Genomic DNA, 17,936 nt, shown 5'->3' with positions numbered 1-17,936 from the left:
CCATGCCCTAGCTGCCGCATTTGATCTACAATTCGTCTTGTGTCAAAATCGAAGGCAAATCCTGGCAGGATTTTCTACAAGTGCCCCAATCACCATGTAAGATCTTTTACAAGTGCCCAATCGATTTGATGTTTCTGTGTTTCTTTTTGATTGAATTTTTTTTGCTCAATTTCTATCAGATTCAACCAAATCCTTGCCAACATTACTATTGGGAAGATGGACCAGACAACTATTTTGATTTTTTGGTGAGAGCTGGGTATGTCAGCCGTGGATTGAGCAGTTTAGATTCGGCTGGTGTCATTGCAAGTGAAGAAACAGAGGTGCAAGATGCTTGTGCAGGAGCAATGCATAGCACTGTCGAGACTGTGGCATATGCAGAAGCAATGCAGAAGATGAATGAGCTCATTTTTCTCTGTAGGAGTATTCTCAGTGCACTTGTTGTACTGATTGTAGTTGTGGTGTATGTAGGATTTAAGAAGTGATGTGTTAGTATGATGTATCCAGTGATCAATGCTTGTTGGTGTATCCAGATGTTGATGATTTACTGTTGCAATGAAATTGAACTAAAATTTGGCAGCATTTTGGTTGTTTTTCTGTACTTTGGCACCATTTTTTTACTAGCATTGACAACACAAATAAACAGTAATATGCAAGGCCATTCTTTTACTAACTGAACTTCAAAGCAGTCTGAAAGATAGATAGATGGACCCAACATTACAAGGTCTTGAAGTTGTGCAACAGAAGTATTACATTTCCATGGTTTGTGTGAAACCCAAAGCCACATCTTAGCATGAGGTTTCATTACAAACCACCTTGTTTCCTAAGCAAAAGAAAAACATCCTACACTGCTTCTTTCCATAACATCTTTGTAGCTCTTCACTTCTGAGTTGTTGGGGCTTTGTTCTCCTTAGTTTTTTTCACTTTCTTCCTTCTCTTCAAACCTAGTGTAGCAGTAGTGTGGCTTCTTGGAGTTGGCAGGGCATCTCTGCAGTTTGCAATGAACTGGCTTTCTGGTAGAGGAGCTGGCACTGCTGTTTGAGATTGTTGAGTGGCTATAGCCTACAAACCAACCAAACATGTATTTAGTAATGTAGGTGAATTTCTGGAAGAACAGATGGCATTGCATTTATTAACATTGCATTTAAATAAAAAGCTCTCACTTGGTCCTGTAAAATCTCAATCATAGTAGATGAAGCAAGATCATAATTCATAGAAGAAGATATCATATTAGATGTACTTCTGCCCACTTGTGGACATGCCTTTTTCTGCAAAAAAAATAAGAAATGTTGTTGACTATTGCAATTTTAGTTTTCAACGGCATTTAAGGGAAACATTTAAGGGAAATGCACCTTGCAACTGGGCCTTCTCTTGACTGGTAGTTTAGTTCTTTGTTGTGTTTCTGGAAGCACAACCTGAATTGGCACATGTTCTGTTGTTTGCACATGTTCTGCTGCTTCCTCTTCTGCTGCTGGATATTGTTCTGCTGCTGGATCTTGTTCTGCTCCTGCCTCATGTGCTGCTGTTGGTTGTCCTCTACCTAGTTCAGGGCACTTTCTTTTGTTGTGTCCTGGTTGATTGCACACACTGCAGTGTCCAATAATGCCATGTCTGCTCATCCTAGTTCCATTGTCCTTCTCTTGTCTACTCATAGGCCCCCTGGTCCAACTCTTTCATCTCTTGCATGTACTTCTTCCAGTCTGCCTCATGTGTAGCTCTTGCAATTTGCCACAATTTATTCTTGAATACATCACCTTTCCAGTTTTTTGCAAAGTTTTGATGCAGATGCCTCACACAAAATCTATGTTGTGCATCAGGAAACATTGCATTGACAGCATTGATCAAGCCCTACATACATTGTAGAACAAACAAATGAAATGCTACAGTATGATAATATGAAATGCTACAGTATGAAATGCTACAGTATGAAATGCTACAATGTTCTTACTACCTTCTGCCTATCACTCATCAATGTCCATGGTGCTGTGTTTTGTATGTTCAGATCCTCCTTCAATGTGTTCAAAAACCACTTCCATGTGACAGTATCTTCCATTTCTACTATGGCAATTGCAATGGGAAAGATACAATCATTAGGATCAACTCCAACAGCTGTCAACATCACTCCACCATACTTGTTCTTAATGTGACACCCATCAATGCATATAATGGGCCTACAAGCTAGCAGAAAACCCCTTTTGCATGCATCTAAGGACATGTAGCAGTTATCAAACTTTCCATTGTTTGCATGCACAAGCATGGTACTGCCAGGATTTGATCTTCTGATTTCAGCTGCAAAGTCCCACAGTAAATTATACTGCTCAAGTTCATCTCCATGAATTATCTTTAGTGCAATCCTCCTTGCTCTAGCTAGCTTACTTCTAGTAGGTTGCATGTTGTAGTCCAATTGAACAAGTCTGCCAAAGTTTTGCAGTGTCATCTTCTCATCTGCTCTAAATGTTTCCACATACTTGCCAACCAAATATCTTGCTGTAAATTGCTTGAGTGCCCACTCTCTTTCACATGTATGCTCACCCACATACTTCTTCACAACCCATGCTTTGGTCCTGCTGTCAGGTGCAGCAAATAAGAACCAGGGACAATCTCCAACACAACCTGCCCTTATCCTCTGCTTATCATTCTTTATGTAATGAATTTGCACTCTTTGCTTCACAATGTACTCCTGAATTGCTGCTCTTAGTTCAATGACAGACAAGAACACCATGCCTATGTGAAAATTGACTTCTTTCATGTTCTCAGGCCTCCACCTTTTCAGCTTCACTTTCTTTTTCATTTTTTTCCTTCATTGTGCATCTACTACTTCCACTTCCTCTGCTGAATCACTATCTTCAAGCTCTGAACCTTGTAGCTCCTGCAGTTCATCTGTATCATAGTCACTGTCCTGCTCCCATTCAGATTTCTTCTTTTTTTTCTTCTCAAATTTTTCATCAACCCATTCTTCATATAGATCATCATCATCTTTGCCTACTTCATTGTCAGAGTCTACCCAGTCTGAATCCCATTCACTGTCATCACTATCACTGTCACTGTCATTTTCATTGGGAATTTCTTCTTCTACCACAAGTTTCCTCCTGCTTCTTCTAAGCTCATGTCCAACATTTAGTCCCACTGGTGGAACACTGCTACTCCCTTCATTGCTGCTCCCTGCATGACATTGGTTCAATCTGCCTTTGTGAGCTTTCACCTTAAACCTGGGACTTCCTCTTATTCCACTGCTAAACCCATGAGATTTAGGGCTTAGTACAAGAGGTAGCTCAGGTGTACCACTAACATGAATATCATCCATTACATTGTCAAAGGCCATATCTTTGTGATCAACAAACAACTGAAACAACTGAATTTTGGAACAACTGCTGTCATGTGCAAAGTGTCAGTGTCACAGTCCACAATCCGCAGTCCGTCGGCTAAATTCTTTCCAGGCAGTAACCAGTAAATAACATGCTTAGATTGGTCACTATATCCCAGTTGCTGCATAAAATCAGTGAGCCAGAGAGGAGACCATGTATCTACTTCGCAACCATCGAACAGAGCAACTTTACCATCGACATACGTCTTCGATCGGCCAAATCCGCAGAAAAATCCACTATAGTTGATTTCTACGGTAAAAACCTCCTCTTGTGCTCCTAGGTATCGAGGGATTCAGTCAAATACTACCATTGATTCGAGCTAAATCGAAATCCACGGAAAAAGAGGATCGAGGGTTAGGGTTATGGGCAACACACTGACCGTATCGTGGAGGAGGATCTCCAGGTCGCCGATGCACGGGCGCCATCCTAGCGGCGCCGCCGCCGGACAAGCGCCTACGATGGCCGCCTGCCTCTTCTCACCGGACCGCCGCCGTCGATCTCCCCTGTTTCGCCAGAGCAGAGAGAGGTGGGGAAGAGGAGAGGAAAGGACTACGGTTGTGGAGAGATTAGGGTTGGGGGGCTCTTTTGAAAAAATGCACGGCTGGTCGTTATCCCGCGTGGGCCCTCGAGTCGACGTGGCAGCGGTCAAAGCGCCACGCGAGCTGGTCAGCGGCGGACAGTCGAAATTAGGACCTCGGGTGAACAACTTAGAAAGATTTAAGACCCAGATGTGCATTTTGAAAGAATTAGGACCCAATCGACACTTTTGAGAAAGAATTAGGACCGCACTTGCATTTTACTCTTCATGAAAACTTCGCCGTCTGAATTCCTAGGAAAGGACTTGGGCAGACCGACCGACCGGCCGACCGATCTGAACACGGCGGCTCCGGTCAGTCCCCTCCACTCTCCGCTCTAGTCGTCTTCCCTCCCTCCCGAGCTCCATAAAATAAGGCGTGGAAGCTACTCGTTGCCGGCAGCTTCCTCCACCCCCTCTCCCCCTCTCCCTCCCCTCCCCCACCCTCTCCCCGATCCACCGACCCCCGGGGGTCTCGCGGCCGATGGCGGGGCCGATCCGCGTCACCATGGAGGTGGGCGCCGACGGCGTCGCGCTCATCACCATCTGCAACCCGCCGGTCAATGCTCTGCACCCCATCAGTGAGCGACGCCCCTCCTCTCCTCCATTCCTCCTCCGTCGGGCCTCTTTCTTGCTAGCCTAACGCCGTGCGCCGATTCGGCCGGCTCCCCTTCTCCGCGCAGTCATCCAGGGGCTCAAGGAGAAGTACGCCGAGGCCCTTGATCGCGACGACGTCAAGGCAATCGTGCTCACCGGTGAGATTTCCCTTGCTTGACCCCCCCCCCCCCCTCCCAAAGGATGCAAATGATGGACTTTTGGTCTGTCTAGTGATGCCTTTTCATGTTATTTTTGGACGAATTGATGTTAGTAAGAAGCAATTCCTGTTTTGCTCTGTTTTGATGTTGTTCTGTCTGCTCAAATTCGTTGACCACCTAGTTTTCCCCTTGGTTTGGGGTTATCCTGGTACTGTATTAATTATGAGAGTTTTTACGGTACCCTATACTGCTAACAGGGAAGGGAGCGGTATATTAAAATCCGACCACTGATTTTGTGAGGGTAGGATAGCGATAGACATAGATTTCTGCATGAACCTTAGCGACGTTGTTGATCGGCGGATAATGGTGACGGGAAACCAAGACGGGAAGCCCCGCCGCCATGTCCCACGACTCCTCCACGGTCTCCTTCGACCTCCTGCTCCGGTAGCTGGACGGAGGCACCCCCCGAGCCGTCGTCCTCGACCACGATCTCCGCCTTGAGATCGTCTTATTCGACGCACCCGAGGATCACCGCCGGCACCAGTGCGCTCCCTCGCCGTCTTCACTGCGCCCCCGGCCATCACGTCGCGTCCATCGAGCCCGTGCTGAGCTGCCGCTCCTCCGCGCCTCTTTCCTGTCGTTTTCGTCTACAGTAGCATCGTCTCTGTAAGAGAAGATAGCATGTCATGTTTAACATCTAGCCATCTATCTGTAATTCTGTATACACGGTTTAAATGTAATTCTGTAGTAATCTTAAACCGTGAACTAGACCTTGTACTAGTTGGCTAGGACTCTTGTACATACGTGTATGTATACACACCGAACCAGAGTCTCGCTGAAGCCGGTGCCCTGTCCGCCATGGATGAGCCCCTGGAGCTCGTCCCGTATGCACACACCCAGGCCACGCGCGCCCGTTCACCTCCACACACATTGACATCAACAGCCGCCGTGCACACGCCGCGGCACAGCAGTGGCTACTCGTCCGCTCCCGCCTCCGCAGTCCGCGCGATCCGAGAGGGCAGGTCGGGGCAGCCCGCAGAGGTCGAGTCCCAGGCCGTAGGTCGATACGGGCGGGCTGTTACTTCCCAAAATGCCCTCAGGATTTGATACTGGAGGACCTGAGTGAAGGAGCGCAAGCTATACTGCTCGCCATTTTTTTGGCAAATTGGAGCAGTATAGAACGATCGCCACCATTAGATTTCACGATTGGACGGCCAATATTCAACGCAGGGTATCATAAAAGAGCTCATTAATTATAGTATGGTTGTGGAGCTGTCGGCTGTCGCCATCGTATCATTTTATTTGTGCTCATCCCAGTCAGCCTAGTGATTGTGTTGCTTCAGTTTTTATGATGCTAACCGCTTGGCTGAAAGTGGGAACCTCGCTAAAATAGTTAACTGAAGTACGAAGGCGCTATAGATTTTCGACTACATGGAAGCTCCCCTGTTTCTCCACAGGTCAAAAAATGGGTACCGCCATACCGGGTGTTAGGTTTCTATTTCTATTGGAAGGACATACCCTGACTAAATCTATATATGGAAGACATGTATGGTGCTATGGCTAACCTACCACAACAAGAGGCATATTTCTTGTTTTGCCACTACACAGAGGGGGCCTGACAGAGTTGTGCATTCCAGGGATGTGGGCAGGGGGGGTTAAAAAAATTCAGTTAATGAAACTTACTATTTCTGATACTTCTTGCTGTTTTATATTCATATTATTAATTACTTTAAATTTTATAGGCGGGTCTGGCAAGTTTTGTGGAGGCTTCGATATTAATGTATTCTCAAAAGTTCATGAGACCGGTAAGTGGGGTGCCTTCATTTGTATGGTTGACAAACCGATTGTTCAGAGCCTAGCTTTTTAGGCCAATCTGTTCTGTTCTCTTACACATTGAACATGGTTTTGCAGGAGACGCGTCCATTTTGCCTGAGATGTCTTTTGAGCTTGTGTCGAATATGATGGAAGGTTTGGCATTTTTGTTTCTAATTTTGTCATGGTTTCTGTTGTCTATGAATGACGGAACTCTTTAGGCACCTCTAATTGGTATCGAGATCATGAAATCTGGGCCTGATTGTAAAGACATGTTTACATGCAGATGGCAAAAAGCCTTCTGTCGCTGCAATTCAAGGCCTTGCTCTTGGTGGTGGTCTAGAGTTGACTATGGTCTGTCATTTCTGTTGCTGTTCTGCTAAACATTTTTACAGCTGATTCTTTACCCTGTATCTGAACCTAAGTCCTGTTTATCATGTAAATGACCAATTTTTTTCAGGGTTGTCATGCTCGGATAGCTACCCCTGAAGCTCAACTTGGATTACCAGAGCTAACTCTTGGCGTGATTCCTGGTGCTGGAGGTAGGCAACTAGGGATATGTCTTTTTCCGACAGTTTGAACTACTGCTCTTATTTGTTTGCTTTGTATTGGATTCTGTCATGGATCTGAAACTTTTCTACTTATCATGTAGGAACTCAGCGTCTACCGAGGCTTGTAGGTCTGCCCAAAGCAATAGAAATGATGCTTGTGAGTCTAATCTATCTTCTGTGTTAGTTGTTACGCTGTCCTAGCTGTGGTCAGATAAACTTCATGGCCTAAGTTGATTAACATATGCAAAGTAAATTAGCCAGAAGGCATCTAATAGTGAAAACCAATTTTAAGTGAGTGCCTTGAGTTATATTCATTCATATTCAACCTTGGTAGTAATAAGGTTTTTAAAGAACAATGAATGTTGAAAAACCAGAGCATAAATAAGAATCTCATTTCAAACTGTAAACATGGCTAAGTGAGTGCCTTGAGTCCTAGCTGTATGTAGCACCGAACATATGAGGCACTCAATTTTTTTCTGAACAAGGAGTGTATATGTAATGATCATCTGGAAATTAGTATCATCCTATCTTGTTTCTTACTCCTATCACGCTTAGTTATAATAAATGTATTTATAAAATTTGCTTCAGCAATCGAAGTTCATTGCGGCCAAGGAAGGAAAAGAACGTGGTTTTATTGATGCGCTTTGCTCCCCTGATGAGTTGATAAAAATGTCACGCTCTTGGGCTCTGGAGATTGCTAATTACCGTAAACCTTGGATAAGATCTCTTGGCAGAACAGATAGGCTTGGTTCACTGTCTGAAGCTCGTGCTGTATTAAGTATGGCAAGAAAGCAAGCAAGTAGGGTTGCAGCAAACATGCCACAGCACCAGGCCTGCCTAGATGTTATTGAAGAAGGTGCACTATATGGAGGCCATGCTGGTGTTGTGAAGGTTTGAATTTCCTATTTGTCTTGGTACATACGCTAATATCATCTATGTGTTTCTCTTAGTTAAACAGCTAGCTGGGCACCATATTTCCCCAAAACTTCTAGAGCTTAGACTAGTCTTGTTATGTCAATTGAGAACTATACTAGTCCATTGCCAATATGCCCTGATTCAGTAATTGCTGATAAGCATATAATGTAATAAAGGCCTTAGCCATGTCTCTACAGTAACAGTCAGTTTCTCAGAAACATTTAGATTCCTTAGCTCATTTTGGCTCAGAGTAACAAATTAACTTGGCAGTTATCTTGGTATCACTGCTCTGCATAACCTGGGCTCCATTTGGCATCATGTTGGATTGTTATAATCCAGCTTATCTACACAGTTTTTTTGTTATCTACTTTACTGTTTGTTTAACCAACTCATCGTACTTCCGCGGTTTTTGTAGCAGCAGACAATAAAACAAGTTCAGCACAGCACAATTTAGCAACCGCAGACCAAGCCTTAAAAATTATAACAAACCTCCATGTAGTATTAGTGATGACAATAATTGTTTCTTTGTTCTGTTGTTTATTATTCCTTATGCATGTGTTTGGTGTACCGAAATAATGCAGGAAGCAAAGGTTTTCAAGGAGTTGGTAGTATCAACCACATCAAGGACACTTGTCCATGCATTCTTCGCCCAGCGTTCCACCACTAAGGTTGTCCTCAAAAGTATAGTATTCTGTTTAACTTTTCTTTTCCTGATTCACTTTTCATGTGTTCCAACTGTCTTAATTTTGCTGCACATAGTTAACTACCATGCAACCAAACTACGTTACAGAATATGATACATGATACTCCCTCCGTCCCAAAATAAGTGTCGCTGATTTAGTACAAAGTTATATGAACTTTGTACTAAATCAGCGACACTTATTTTGGGATGGAGGGAGTTTTACTAACCATGAAACCATACTACATTAGAGCATATGATACTTGGTCTTAACTAAGCTTTGCTCAAATTGCAATGCCATATGTGAACACATCAAAGCTAACTTGCTGCAAGGACGTCATTTGATGTGTAAACTTTTGTTTTGCCCCCTTTGGTTATTTGTAACCTGGTGCGCTGTCTGACTCTTACAGTTGATTCTTGTAGGTACCAGGTGTTACTGATATTCAACTCAAACCTAGGAACATAAGAAAAGTTGCCGTCATTGGTGGTGGTCTAATGGGTTCTGGAATTGCAACAGCCCTTCTTGTTGGCAATATATCTGTTGTCCTCAAGGAAGTAAACCCTCAATTTTTGCAAAGGGGACAAAAAACAATAGCAGGTCAATTTTGTGAAACTACTGTAGCATTTCCTGGAATTTTCCTTTCAAATAGATATTTGGATTGGGATTTCTTGTTGATGTAGTGTTGAAACATCGAGTTACTATAAATGATGTTACTGAACAACATTGATTATCTTTTGCACAGGAAATCTGGAGGGTCTTGTCAAAAGAGGCTCATTGACCAAGGATAAAATGAGCAAGGCCATATCACTTCTTAAGGGTGCATTGGATTATTCAGATTTCAAGGATGTTGATATGGTTATTGAGGTTGTCCTCATGTTTTATGATTAAACAAGACAAAATAGTTGCGCATATATATTAGGGTCCCTCTAGTGTGTGAAGCAGATATTCATGACATTGCAGCGCATTAACGAATCTTATGAAGGTTCCCATTAAAATGATTATGAGGAATTTTAAGAGATACCTTTGATATGGTTATGCAATCTATTACATAAGTCACATAGCACTTAGGACTTACGCATATGTTCTCTTCTTGTAGGCTGTTATTGAGAAGGTTCCTTTGAAGCAATCAATTTTTGCTGACATTGAGAAAATCTGCCCACCACATTGCATACTTGCAACGAACACGTCCACCATTGATTTGAATGTTGTCGGCGAGAAGACAAATTCTCAAGATAGAATTATAGGGGCTCATTTTTTCAGGTTTGTTGTTTCTTGTGGGTTATGGTTTAGCTCTTCCTGAAAACGCATTGTTCCAACTTAAGAAGTGCACTTAGGACTTATGCATCAAGGTAGCTGGAACACATCACATCTATAAAGTTTGTGAACAGAAGCATGTAACTATCAAATCCTTGGCACCATACATCACCAATTTAACGGCAAGCATCTAAGTTACGATGCGAAAGAAAACTTGTTCTTCATAGAAGGGAATTTGGTGGTTATGCTAAGTTGCTAACACTGAAGTTAACCTTAATTCTACGTGTCAATGTGTGAACTTTGCATGGAAGTTCCCTAATATTAAGTTCGTAGATGTAGGAGGTGTGTTCTTGGTGTCAATTTACTGTATGATAAAATTTTCTGGTTTGTCATTTAATTACTGAGTGTTGTTTATGGAACATCTATGCGCGGAAGCATGACTTCTAGTTTATGCAGGTTCATTCAAACACAAAAGAATAACCTAACATAACCCATTCATAAGTTTTTTTTTTGCTGAAGAAATATCAAAAAATAAATCACAAGTCGTTCTTCCAAATGGATAACCATCATCAATTCCTAAAAAATGTATAATGAATTGTTCTGCTCTTTAATCAATTGCAAAATGATGTTTCCATGTCCCAAATGAGATGTGGCCGATTGCTATTTGATTTAGTACAATTTCAACCTAGATATGTCTTCATAAGGTAGTAGCTGTTGCAATACTTTCTTATAAGCGTCTATTTTGGTGAGTTATGGGAAGCTATTTCTAACTTTGAAACAAATGTTTGGAAAGTATGTTACGGACATGGAATTATGGAAATGACACTACTTGAGTTTTACTGGTTTTGATGATATATCAATCCTTCAAGCTTTACTTGCTTACTGAGAAGGCGCCTTGCTAATGCTATGTTATTTGCAGCCCTGCTCATATTATGCCCTTGCTTGAAATTGTCCGGACAGAAAAGACATCACCACAAGCTATCCTTGATCTCATTACAGTTGGGAAAATAATAAAGAAAGTCCCTGTTGTGGTTGGCAACTGCACAGGCTTTGCAGTAAATCGTACATTTTTCCCTTACACGCAAGGTGCTCAGCTTCTAGTTAGTCTTGGCATTGATCTTTTCAGAATTGATCGAATAATAAGCAACTTTGGCATGCCAATGGGACCGTTTCAGTAAGTTCTTTGACTCTGTTTTTATGTCCATGTGGAATAATGGGCCAATGGCCTCAAATTAAGTTCCTTCTGTCAACGAGCAAGCAAATGTTCCCATTCAACTATATACATGTTTTTATATTTCTTGATGAAAATGTTCCAGTACCATGTATTGTTCGTTCACTTACCTAGGATAAATCAGATGCAACCCATTTCAGAGTAGTTTTAGTATAATATTATGGTCCACTGTGCGCATGTATTTGGGGGGAAAAAGTGATTTACTAGAATGTTAGCAATCAAATAAATTCGAACTTAATCAATAATATCTTAAAAAAATAGAAATCAACCATTATTTGACTTAAATGATATTGTAATGTATGTTAAATAGAAATTGATGGTGAAAACTGTGTTCTGCTTTAGAGACCATGTCAATGTCAAAACAATTAACTGACACTCAACCATCTTTCGAATATGCTTGTTGTGCCTTAGCTAGCTTGCTTGAATGCACAGTGCAGTGCCCAGGCATCATCCACTGACTGTTTCAGTTTTTTTAAACATGATTCACATGAGTTCTTATGTTTGGCTGTTTCCATTCCCCTGCAGACTCCAAGATTTAGCTGGATATGGAGTAGCCTTAGCAGTAAAGGATATCTATGCAGCTGCCTTTGGAACACGGAATTTTAACTCCGTTCTAGTGGATTTGATGGTGGAGACTGGGCGGCAGGGTATGCTTCTGAACCTGCTTTTGCTCCAGCTACGGGTTACAGTCAATAGGATGGGTTATGACCAGACCAATAGTTACTGCACCATTTCCGTATATGCATTTTCACAACTGAAATTTCCCTGTTACTTAACAGGAAAGAGCAATGGAAAAGGTTACTACCTTTATGAGAAGGGTGCGAAGCCAAAGCCTGACCCTAATGTTCAACATGTGATTGACGAGTACAGAAAACAGGCAAAGACAATGCCGGGTGGAAAGGTTTCACTTCCTCTTTATAACTGTCTGACATTTTTTCTGCATCTATGAAAAGATGGCGTGCTACCTCATTTGTTAATGAAAGGTTTTCCTGATACTGATACATTGCCTTGCTTGCAGCCTGTTACTTTATCGGATCAAGATATATTGGAGATGGTTTTCTTCCCAGTCGTTAATGAGGCATGCAGGGTCATGGATGAAAATGTGGTGATCAAGGCTGCTGATCTTGATATCGCATCTGTTCTTGGGATGGGCTTTCCCAAGTACAGGTAGGCAGTTGCTGCTTAAATCTCTGACTGTCCTAAATCCTAGTTAATCAGTGACAATCTGCATTCATTTGAAATATGATTAAATGAGATGTACTGGTTGAGATTGTACTGCTGGTTATATGTTGCAACTTATGAACCTAATTTAACACTTACGTAGGCTAGCATTGTCTGTCTTTTATCAGAATTGATTTAACACCAATTGATTTTAGCTTAGCACTTGAGGCTAGTGAGTTAGCCCTATAGCTGATTGTTTTTCAAATCGCCATGTTCGGCCTCCTTCTCAATTCAGTTGATAGCTTTAATGATACTCAAGTGGGAGTAGTTTTTAGTTTAAATAGATATCTGCAACCTATAGTTCACCCAATGTAGGGCACAGTCCCTGTTGGTTGTAGTCCTCTGTGCAATGTGTATCTTTTCCACTATTATCACTGTTTTTTGAAGGAGGTGTGGTGGTTGCTTTGGAGTATGAGTTCTAATCTATAATCTGATAATGAAGGGGTGGCCTCGTCTTTTGGGCTGACACGGTCGGGGCATCTTATATACATTCAAAGCTTAGCAAGTGGGCTGAAGCGTACGGTGATTTCTTCAAACCATCATCATATTTGGAGGAGAGAGCAAAAAGCGGCCAACCACTGGTACACTCTTGCATTCTCCCTCTTTCCGATGGATCATCTTATCCTAACTATGTTGAACTGTTGCATACAGATTTTGCTATTACATTTTTGTTACAAATAATGATAAACACAAATGTTCATGATTGTCATATTTATAGTCAGTGTATGACTTGCTTAACATAGACAGTTGTGTCATTGCCGCAGAATATTTATTAACTTACGCTTTTCAACAATTTTCCTTCTGACCGTCAAAGGTGTGAATGGTATGAAAATGAAGTCTACATTCATTATCCATTATTGTTCAGTCTTGTGTTGTCAGTCCTGTTTCTTGTGGTAATGGTGTGATGGCAAAAGTTCCTGGCCACCACATTTAGGGGCATCTTATAAATTGAGAACATTATGCTGCTCCTTGCTGTTGGGTTTTGTAAGGTTAAGCCTACCAAAGTTTGTTGGAAACTAAACATGTCACGATATCCGTAGGCCGCGCCACGGACGGCTCACCAAGCTTCGACGAGGTCACGCATGTGAGCCGCTCCATATGATGAGCACTAGGCAGAGCTACTGCTCGAACAACATCAACACTGCCTGCGGCACATATGTGGTGAAAAAGACCTCCAGGGAAGTGCTATCTGTAGTGTGTGTTGGACATTACATCATGTTCCCAGTTTTTTTACCTGGGCTGATATACAACAATAAGAAAAATAAATGCCTTGGCGTACTTTTCTGGTTGTAATTTCATGCCTCATAACAGTGCAAGTCTGTAACTCTATGGTAATTGTTGTTCTGTTGCAAGTAGAGTTTATGCTGTATTTGCCAAGTGTGAATTTGCACATCACAATTCAGGGGAATGATCTCTTTCTTTTTGAGAAATCACAACATTGTCCAGCAAGGCCATGGGGAGAGGTTTTGATCCATGGATCTTGGCCCGAAAACTGTATCCAAGTTCTGTGTCTAGCGTCCGCTCTTTCAAACTTTTCAAACTTTGCGAATTGAAAGATCTGCGCGCCAACTCTCTTAGAGCATGGGTAATAACCTTTGATGGCATTTGGAGAAGCTGCTGAATGTTGTATACAAATTACAGCTTCAGACTGGTGAGCATAAAAACTGCCCCTTCCTCCCCTCTCTCACTGCACATCTCTGACTCACATCACATCCTCTGTCCATGTATAACAAACACAACAGACACTTGGATTTATACAACAAATTTCATGCACACACACATGATGCTAACCATTCTAAGGTGAAAAAGAACAACAACACAACATTATAGCCTTGATTAGGCCCGGCCCGGCCGCGGTTTCTTCATTCTCTGTGCATCCTTTGATGGTCGCGCCTCCTCATGTTCTCCCAGATCGAGAAGAGCAGATTCAGGATGTAGTAGTAGATGGTGCTCACGCAGGTCATGACGAAGTTCCAGCAAGAGGAAGGCCAATACCATGGATAGAGCAGCCGAAAGAACAGACTTATCACATGCCTCGGATAGCGACCCACCTGTACACGCGTAACAGTAAGCCATTGAATACAGTCCACACATTATTTACTAGCCATTGGGATGGTGATGCAGCCCCATCGTGATGGAGCTCCATCACTAGAAAATTAGCATTTAACAGTATCCATCATCAAGATAACTCCAGGATAAGAGTATGTGAACAACTATCAAGATTCAAGAATAAATGGGTGTAGTACACATTGAAAATAATGGTACGTTGGTTGCAAGGAATATTTTGTGGTTTGCTCTGCATACGCATGAGCTCCCAATCTCAAACTTTACTCCATGTCAAGGGTCTTTAGAAAGAGAATTTCTTGCGAATTTGATTTCTCAAAATTGTCAGAATCTGTGTTCTTTTTCATTCTTGACATGGTATGAACTTCAGTTAGGTAGACCAAACCATGATCTACATCTACAACAGAACTCGCAATTTCCATGATGTTCTCTAGCTGGATTGCTTATGGCAGAAGCAAAATATGGTAAGATAAATTAGAAGATAGAACTAAGATTAAGACAATAAGATGGCACTCACAGGAAAAAGTAAATCCAACGTATTCCAGGCTGCATGCCGGACGGCTCTTGTTGGATAGGCAGGGCCTCCAGGCGATGTGAAGCTATACAGGCATGACTTTAGTCTGGTGCTTGTACTCATCCTCAACTCCCAGCCTGCGCTCACCGATTTCCTTTCAGGATAAAATGTGATCTTCCAGAGGAGAAATATACATATTCACTGAAGATAAATGTTCTGGCTAGCAAATACCTTGAAGGATGGTCATGCGGGAAAGGTAGTGCAGCAGTACTGGCTCCACTTTTAGCTTCTGGAGCTGGATTAACAACAACCAAATATTTAGTCTGCAGAAACGATGTCGCATGTCATATGGAAGGGGAACAACGAATGTTCCATTCAGATGGTAACCTGATCGGTGAGTTCAATCACAAAGTAATCTGCAGCTCCACCAACCAAGAAAGAATTTGGAAAAGCAGGGAAATGCCCAAGAAAACCTGTAAGCAAGTGATCTGCTCATGGAAAATTGCAACAGTTTAGTGGCAAACAACAAACAACCAGTACCAAAAGTGTGGAGAAAAGGAACCTACCCTGATCATAGAACAGCATGAATCTGGAGAGGAGGCAGAATAGATTTCTACCAGCCTGTACACAATTATCAATCAATATTCACTGATTATTGAACATGCTTACAAGAAAAGGCTAGTACATTTCCGTGCAGAGAGCTTGAGAGAGAGGTCGACCTGTGGTGATATCTTAATGAGTTGATCTGGAACTAAAGCGACTTCTTCAAGGAGATACTGTTCAAGGAACAAAGGATGTTAGTAACGGTGTAAAAATGCATGCATCACAGTTCCAAACAGAGGTACAAAAGCATAAACAAACAAATGCTTACATGATACAATGGGAGGAAGTACCTTGTATTGGTTTGAATGTCAATCCTGTCAGAGATATAAAAAATGATTCTATCATACATGGGAGTTTGAGGCAAAAAGGTAAGGGGCATCATTGCACAATCATACCAAAAAACGTTAGTAGCTCCTTGGACAAGAGCAGAGCTGTATCTTAGTGATACCTCCTTCCCCTCAAGAGGGACTTCAAACAACTGCAATGAAGAACTTGCAATTTACCAAATGAAGTACAAATGAGAACCAATACAACTTGTATCATCTTTATCAACAAGACTAAATAATTAATGGAGGATAAATCAGAATTTTGCCCTCATTTAAAATCACCTTGTTTACGGTACATGCGGCAACACGGTAACCAGGACAGTGGGTTGCATACGGTTTGCGGTGGGAAAAGATATCTTATCTAAGGCCAGCTTGTAGTTTCATTTTGAATCTAATGTATAATTAAATCATCCAAGTCAAAATAGAAAACATGACTGTTCAAAAAATGCAGATAAAGAAATAACTCATTGCAAGTCCTAATATCTACAATAACATAAATTCATTACATACCCATCTGTGAAAAAGAAGTGCAAATATGTTGGCTGCAAAGGATTGGCTCCAGAGTTGCACTATCAACTCAAGTATACGCCTCCCACTTTGAGGTACTTTCACATAGTGATGTGCAAGAATCTCATAGAAGCACAAATGGCCGTCTTCGCGGTCGTCTACTGGAGCGATCCCCTCATTATTGGTGCTTAAAATCTTATCTGTTCATCAGAGGCAAGGATTCTTGTAAAGATATCACAGTAGGTTATTTTCGCTTTTTATTAGAGAATAACATACAAAATAGTATCCCTCCATTTCCAAATAGACGCCATTTCATTTTAGCCTCCCCTACATCGATTTGTTAAACATGGCCGTAAGCTGGCACGAACTTGGGTGGCAACCATTTGAAATGCACCAACAGCGACATGAGAGGATGATGATTAGCAGAACAGATGCTGGAAATTCAGAGAAACGTTGGCACCTCGAGCGCGGTCGTCGACCTTGAGCGCGATGTCGGCAAACAGCTGCTGCAGCAGCTTGAGGCGCTGCGAGTTGGAATTCAGAGCCTGCACGCAAAACGAACAGCCAGTTAAAACATCCATAAACAGCGGTTGTAAATTGTAATCCAGCCTAAGCTTCTGAGGAATTGCAGCGAAATGAAAAGGAAACAGCCCCCAATTCTAAACCAAGCCAAATTGATCTGGCTGAACCTTTTGAAACAGACCACCAAAATCCCTCCTTTTTTTCCCCTCTGTCAATTGTATTGTAAGCCCGCTTGCAATAGAATCCTTTTCCTCCCTTTTCCCCACCATTTGACATTTGAATCAAACCAGGATCCCACTTTTACTTTTCTATCTAACAATTCCCCACGTGACAGAACCAATCGGTTGGCCCCGAAAGAAATCAAACCAACACGGCGAAATTGACCGCCAAGAGCCGACGAAGGCGGGCGGAGGAGAACGGAAGAGCTCGACGGACGGGGACGGCGCGATTGCCAAATCGGCTCCCACGATTGATGAACCGCAATGAATGAAGAGAGGGACCAGGGGTCGGAACGAATGCGGAGGAAACCTTGTGCAGCTTGCGCTCGATCTCGAGGGAGAGCGCCTCGAGGTGGTCCGCCGTGCGGGGCCGCATCTCCTCTCCGTCCGACCGACCGCCGTCGCCGGGATTTGGGAAGGGGGCGAACCGCCGGCCGCGCTCGGTATCCGATTGTACGGACTCGCTCTTGTTTTTTTTGCCCCTTCGTTCCTCCTTCTTGTGCGTTGCGTACGTTGCCGGTGTTTCTTCGGCGGTCGCATCTGGGCCGTGCGTGTTTTAGGCGGTCGCATCCGGGCCGTACACGTGCCGGCTGGACGGATGTCCCGGCCGGCTCGAGGTCGGCTGCGGTGGCGTGCCGTGCTGGCTGGTGGCTCGGACGCGTGTGAAGGGAAGTGACACGCACCCGCCTTGACGTGGATAAGTTATGAATTGAACGCATTTCTATGGATCGTGCGTTTTGTTTGGATCAGACCCAGTTGTGTACTGAGGGATAAACTTGTAACTTGGACACAAAAGGCGACCAAATTATATGTCAGGGATAGAGTCA

At 42.8% G+C, this 17,936-nt stretch overlaps 2 protein-coding genes across 5 annotated transcripts; one reads left to right on the top strand and one right to left on the bottom strand.

The window, feature by feature from the left end:
- The first annotated feature begins 4,223 nt into the window (after positions 1-4,223).
- On the top strand, positions 4,224-13,785 carry LOC123068651 (peroxisomal fatty acid beta-oxidation multifunctional protein). Its single transcript, XM_044491259.1, has 18 exons — positions 4,224-4,517; positions 4,620-4,691; positions 6,434-6,496; positions 6,603-6,659; positions 6,790-6,857; positions 6,964-7,045; positions 7,156-7,211; positions 7,643-7,945; positions 8,551-8,637; positions 9,072-9,246; positions 9,392-9,513; positions 9,746-9,909; positions 10,823-11,077; positions 11,660-11,781; positions 11,914-12,035; positions 12,153-12,301; positions 12,798-12,936; positions 13,396-13,785. Exons 1-18 carry the CDS (start codon positions 4,421-4,423, stop codon positions 13,441-13,443), a joined length of 2,181 nt encoding a protein of 726 aa, XP_044347194.1. The 5' UTR covers positions 4,224-4,420; the 3' UTR covers positions 13,444-13,785.
- A 152-nt stretch (positions 13,786-13,937) lies between these two features.
- On the bottom strand, positions 13,938-17,635 carry LOC123068652 (uncharacterized). Of its 4 annotated transcripts, none has more exons than XM_044491260.1 (12): positions 17,420-17,635; positions 16,830-16,914; positions 16,646-16,696; positions 16,373-16,569; positions 15,932-16,014; positions 15,805-15,850; positions 15,653-15,709; positions 15,500-15,554; positions 15,321-15,421; positions 15,165-15,228; positions 14,937-15,070; positions 13,938-14,406 (listed from the first exon to the last, which is right to left on the bottom strand). In XM_044491260.1, exons 1-12 carry the CDS (start codon positions 17,483-17,485, stop codon positions 14,218-14,220), a joined length of 1,128 nt encoding a protein of 375 aa, XP_044347195.1. In that variant the 5' UTR covers positions 17,486-17,635; the 3' UTR covers positions 13,938-14,217. The 4 variants fall into 4 exon arrangements, with proteins under 4 accessions (XP_044347195.1, XP_044347199.1, XP_044347200.1 ...); XM_044491264.1 differs by having other exon boundaries at positions 15,321-15,406; positions 15,551-15,554; XM_044491265.1 differs by lacking the exons at positions 15,500-15,554; positions 15,653-15,709 and adding an exon at positions 15,603-15,652 and having other exon boundaries at positions 15,321-15,406; positions 15,827-15,850.
- Between the last annotated feature and the right edge of the window lie 301 nt (positions 17,636-17,936).

Source organism: Triticum aestivum, chromosome 3B (assembly GCF_018294505.1).
Source record: "Triticum aestivum cultivar Chinese Spring chromosome 3B, IWGSC CS RefSeq v2.1, whole genome shotgun sequence".
NCBI classification, from domain to species: domain Eukaryota; kingdom Viridiplantae; phylum Streptophyta; class Magnoliopsida; order Poales; family Poaceae; genus Triticum; species Triticum aestivum.
Note: the sequence above shows the minus strand (reverse complement) of the source record. Positions and strands in the feature narration are given on the sequence as shown.

Bases quoted from the DNA above. Each gene is read 5' to 3' on its own strand.
- LOC123068652 (XM_044491260.1), bottom strand. From the start codon at position 17,485: ATGCGGCCCCGCACGGCGGACCACCTCGAGGCGCTCTCCCTCGAGATC. The intron at 16,015-16,372 runs GTATGTAATGAA...TCTTCATTGCAG, and splicing joins CACTTCTTTTTCACAGATGG to TTGTTTGAAGTCCCTCTTGA. The intron at 14,407-14,936 runs GTGAGTGCCATC...ACGCGTGTACAG, and splicing joins CGTTGGATTTACTTTTTCCT to GTGGGTCGCTATCCGAGGCA.
- LOC123068651 (XM_044491259.1), top strand. From the start codon at position 4,421: ATGGCGGGGCCGATCCGCGTCACCATGGAGGTGGGCGCCGACGGCGTC. The intron at 9,910-10,822 runs GTTTGTTGTTTC...TGTTATTTGCAG, and splicing joins ATAGGGGCTCATTTTTTCAG to CCCTGCTCATATTATGCCCT. The intron at 12,302-12,797 runs GTAGGCAGTTGC...CTGATAATGAAG, and splicing joins ATGGGCTTTCCCAAGTACAG to GGGTGGCCTCGTCTTTTGGG.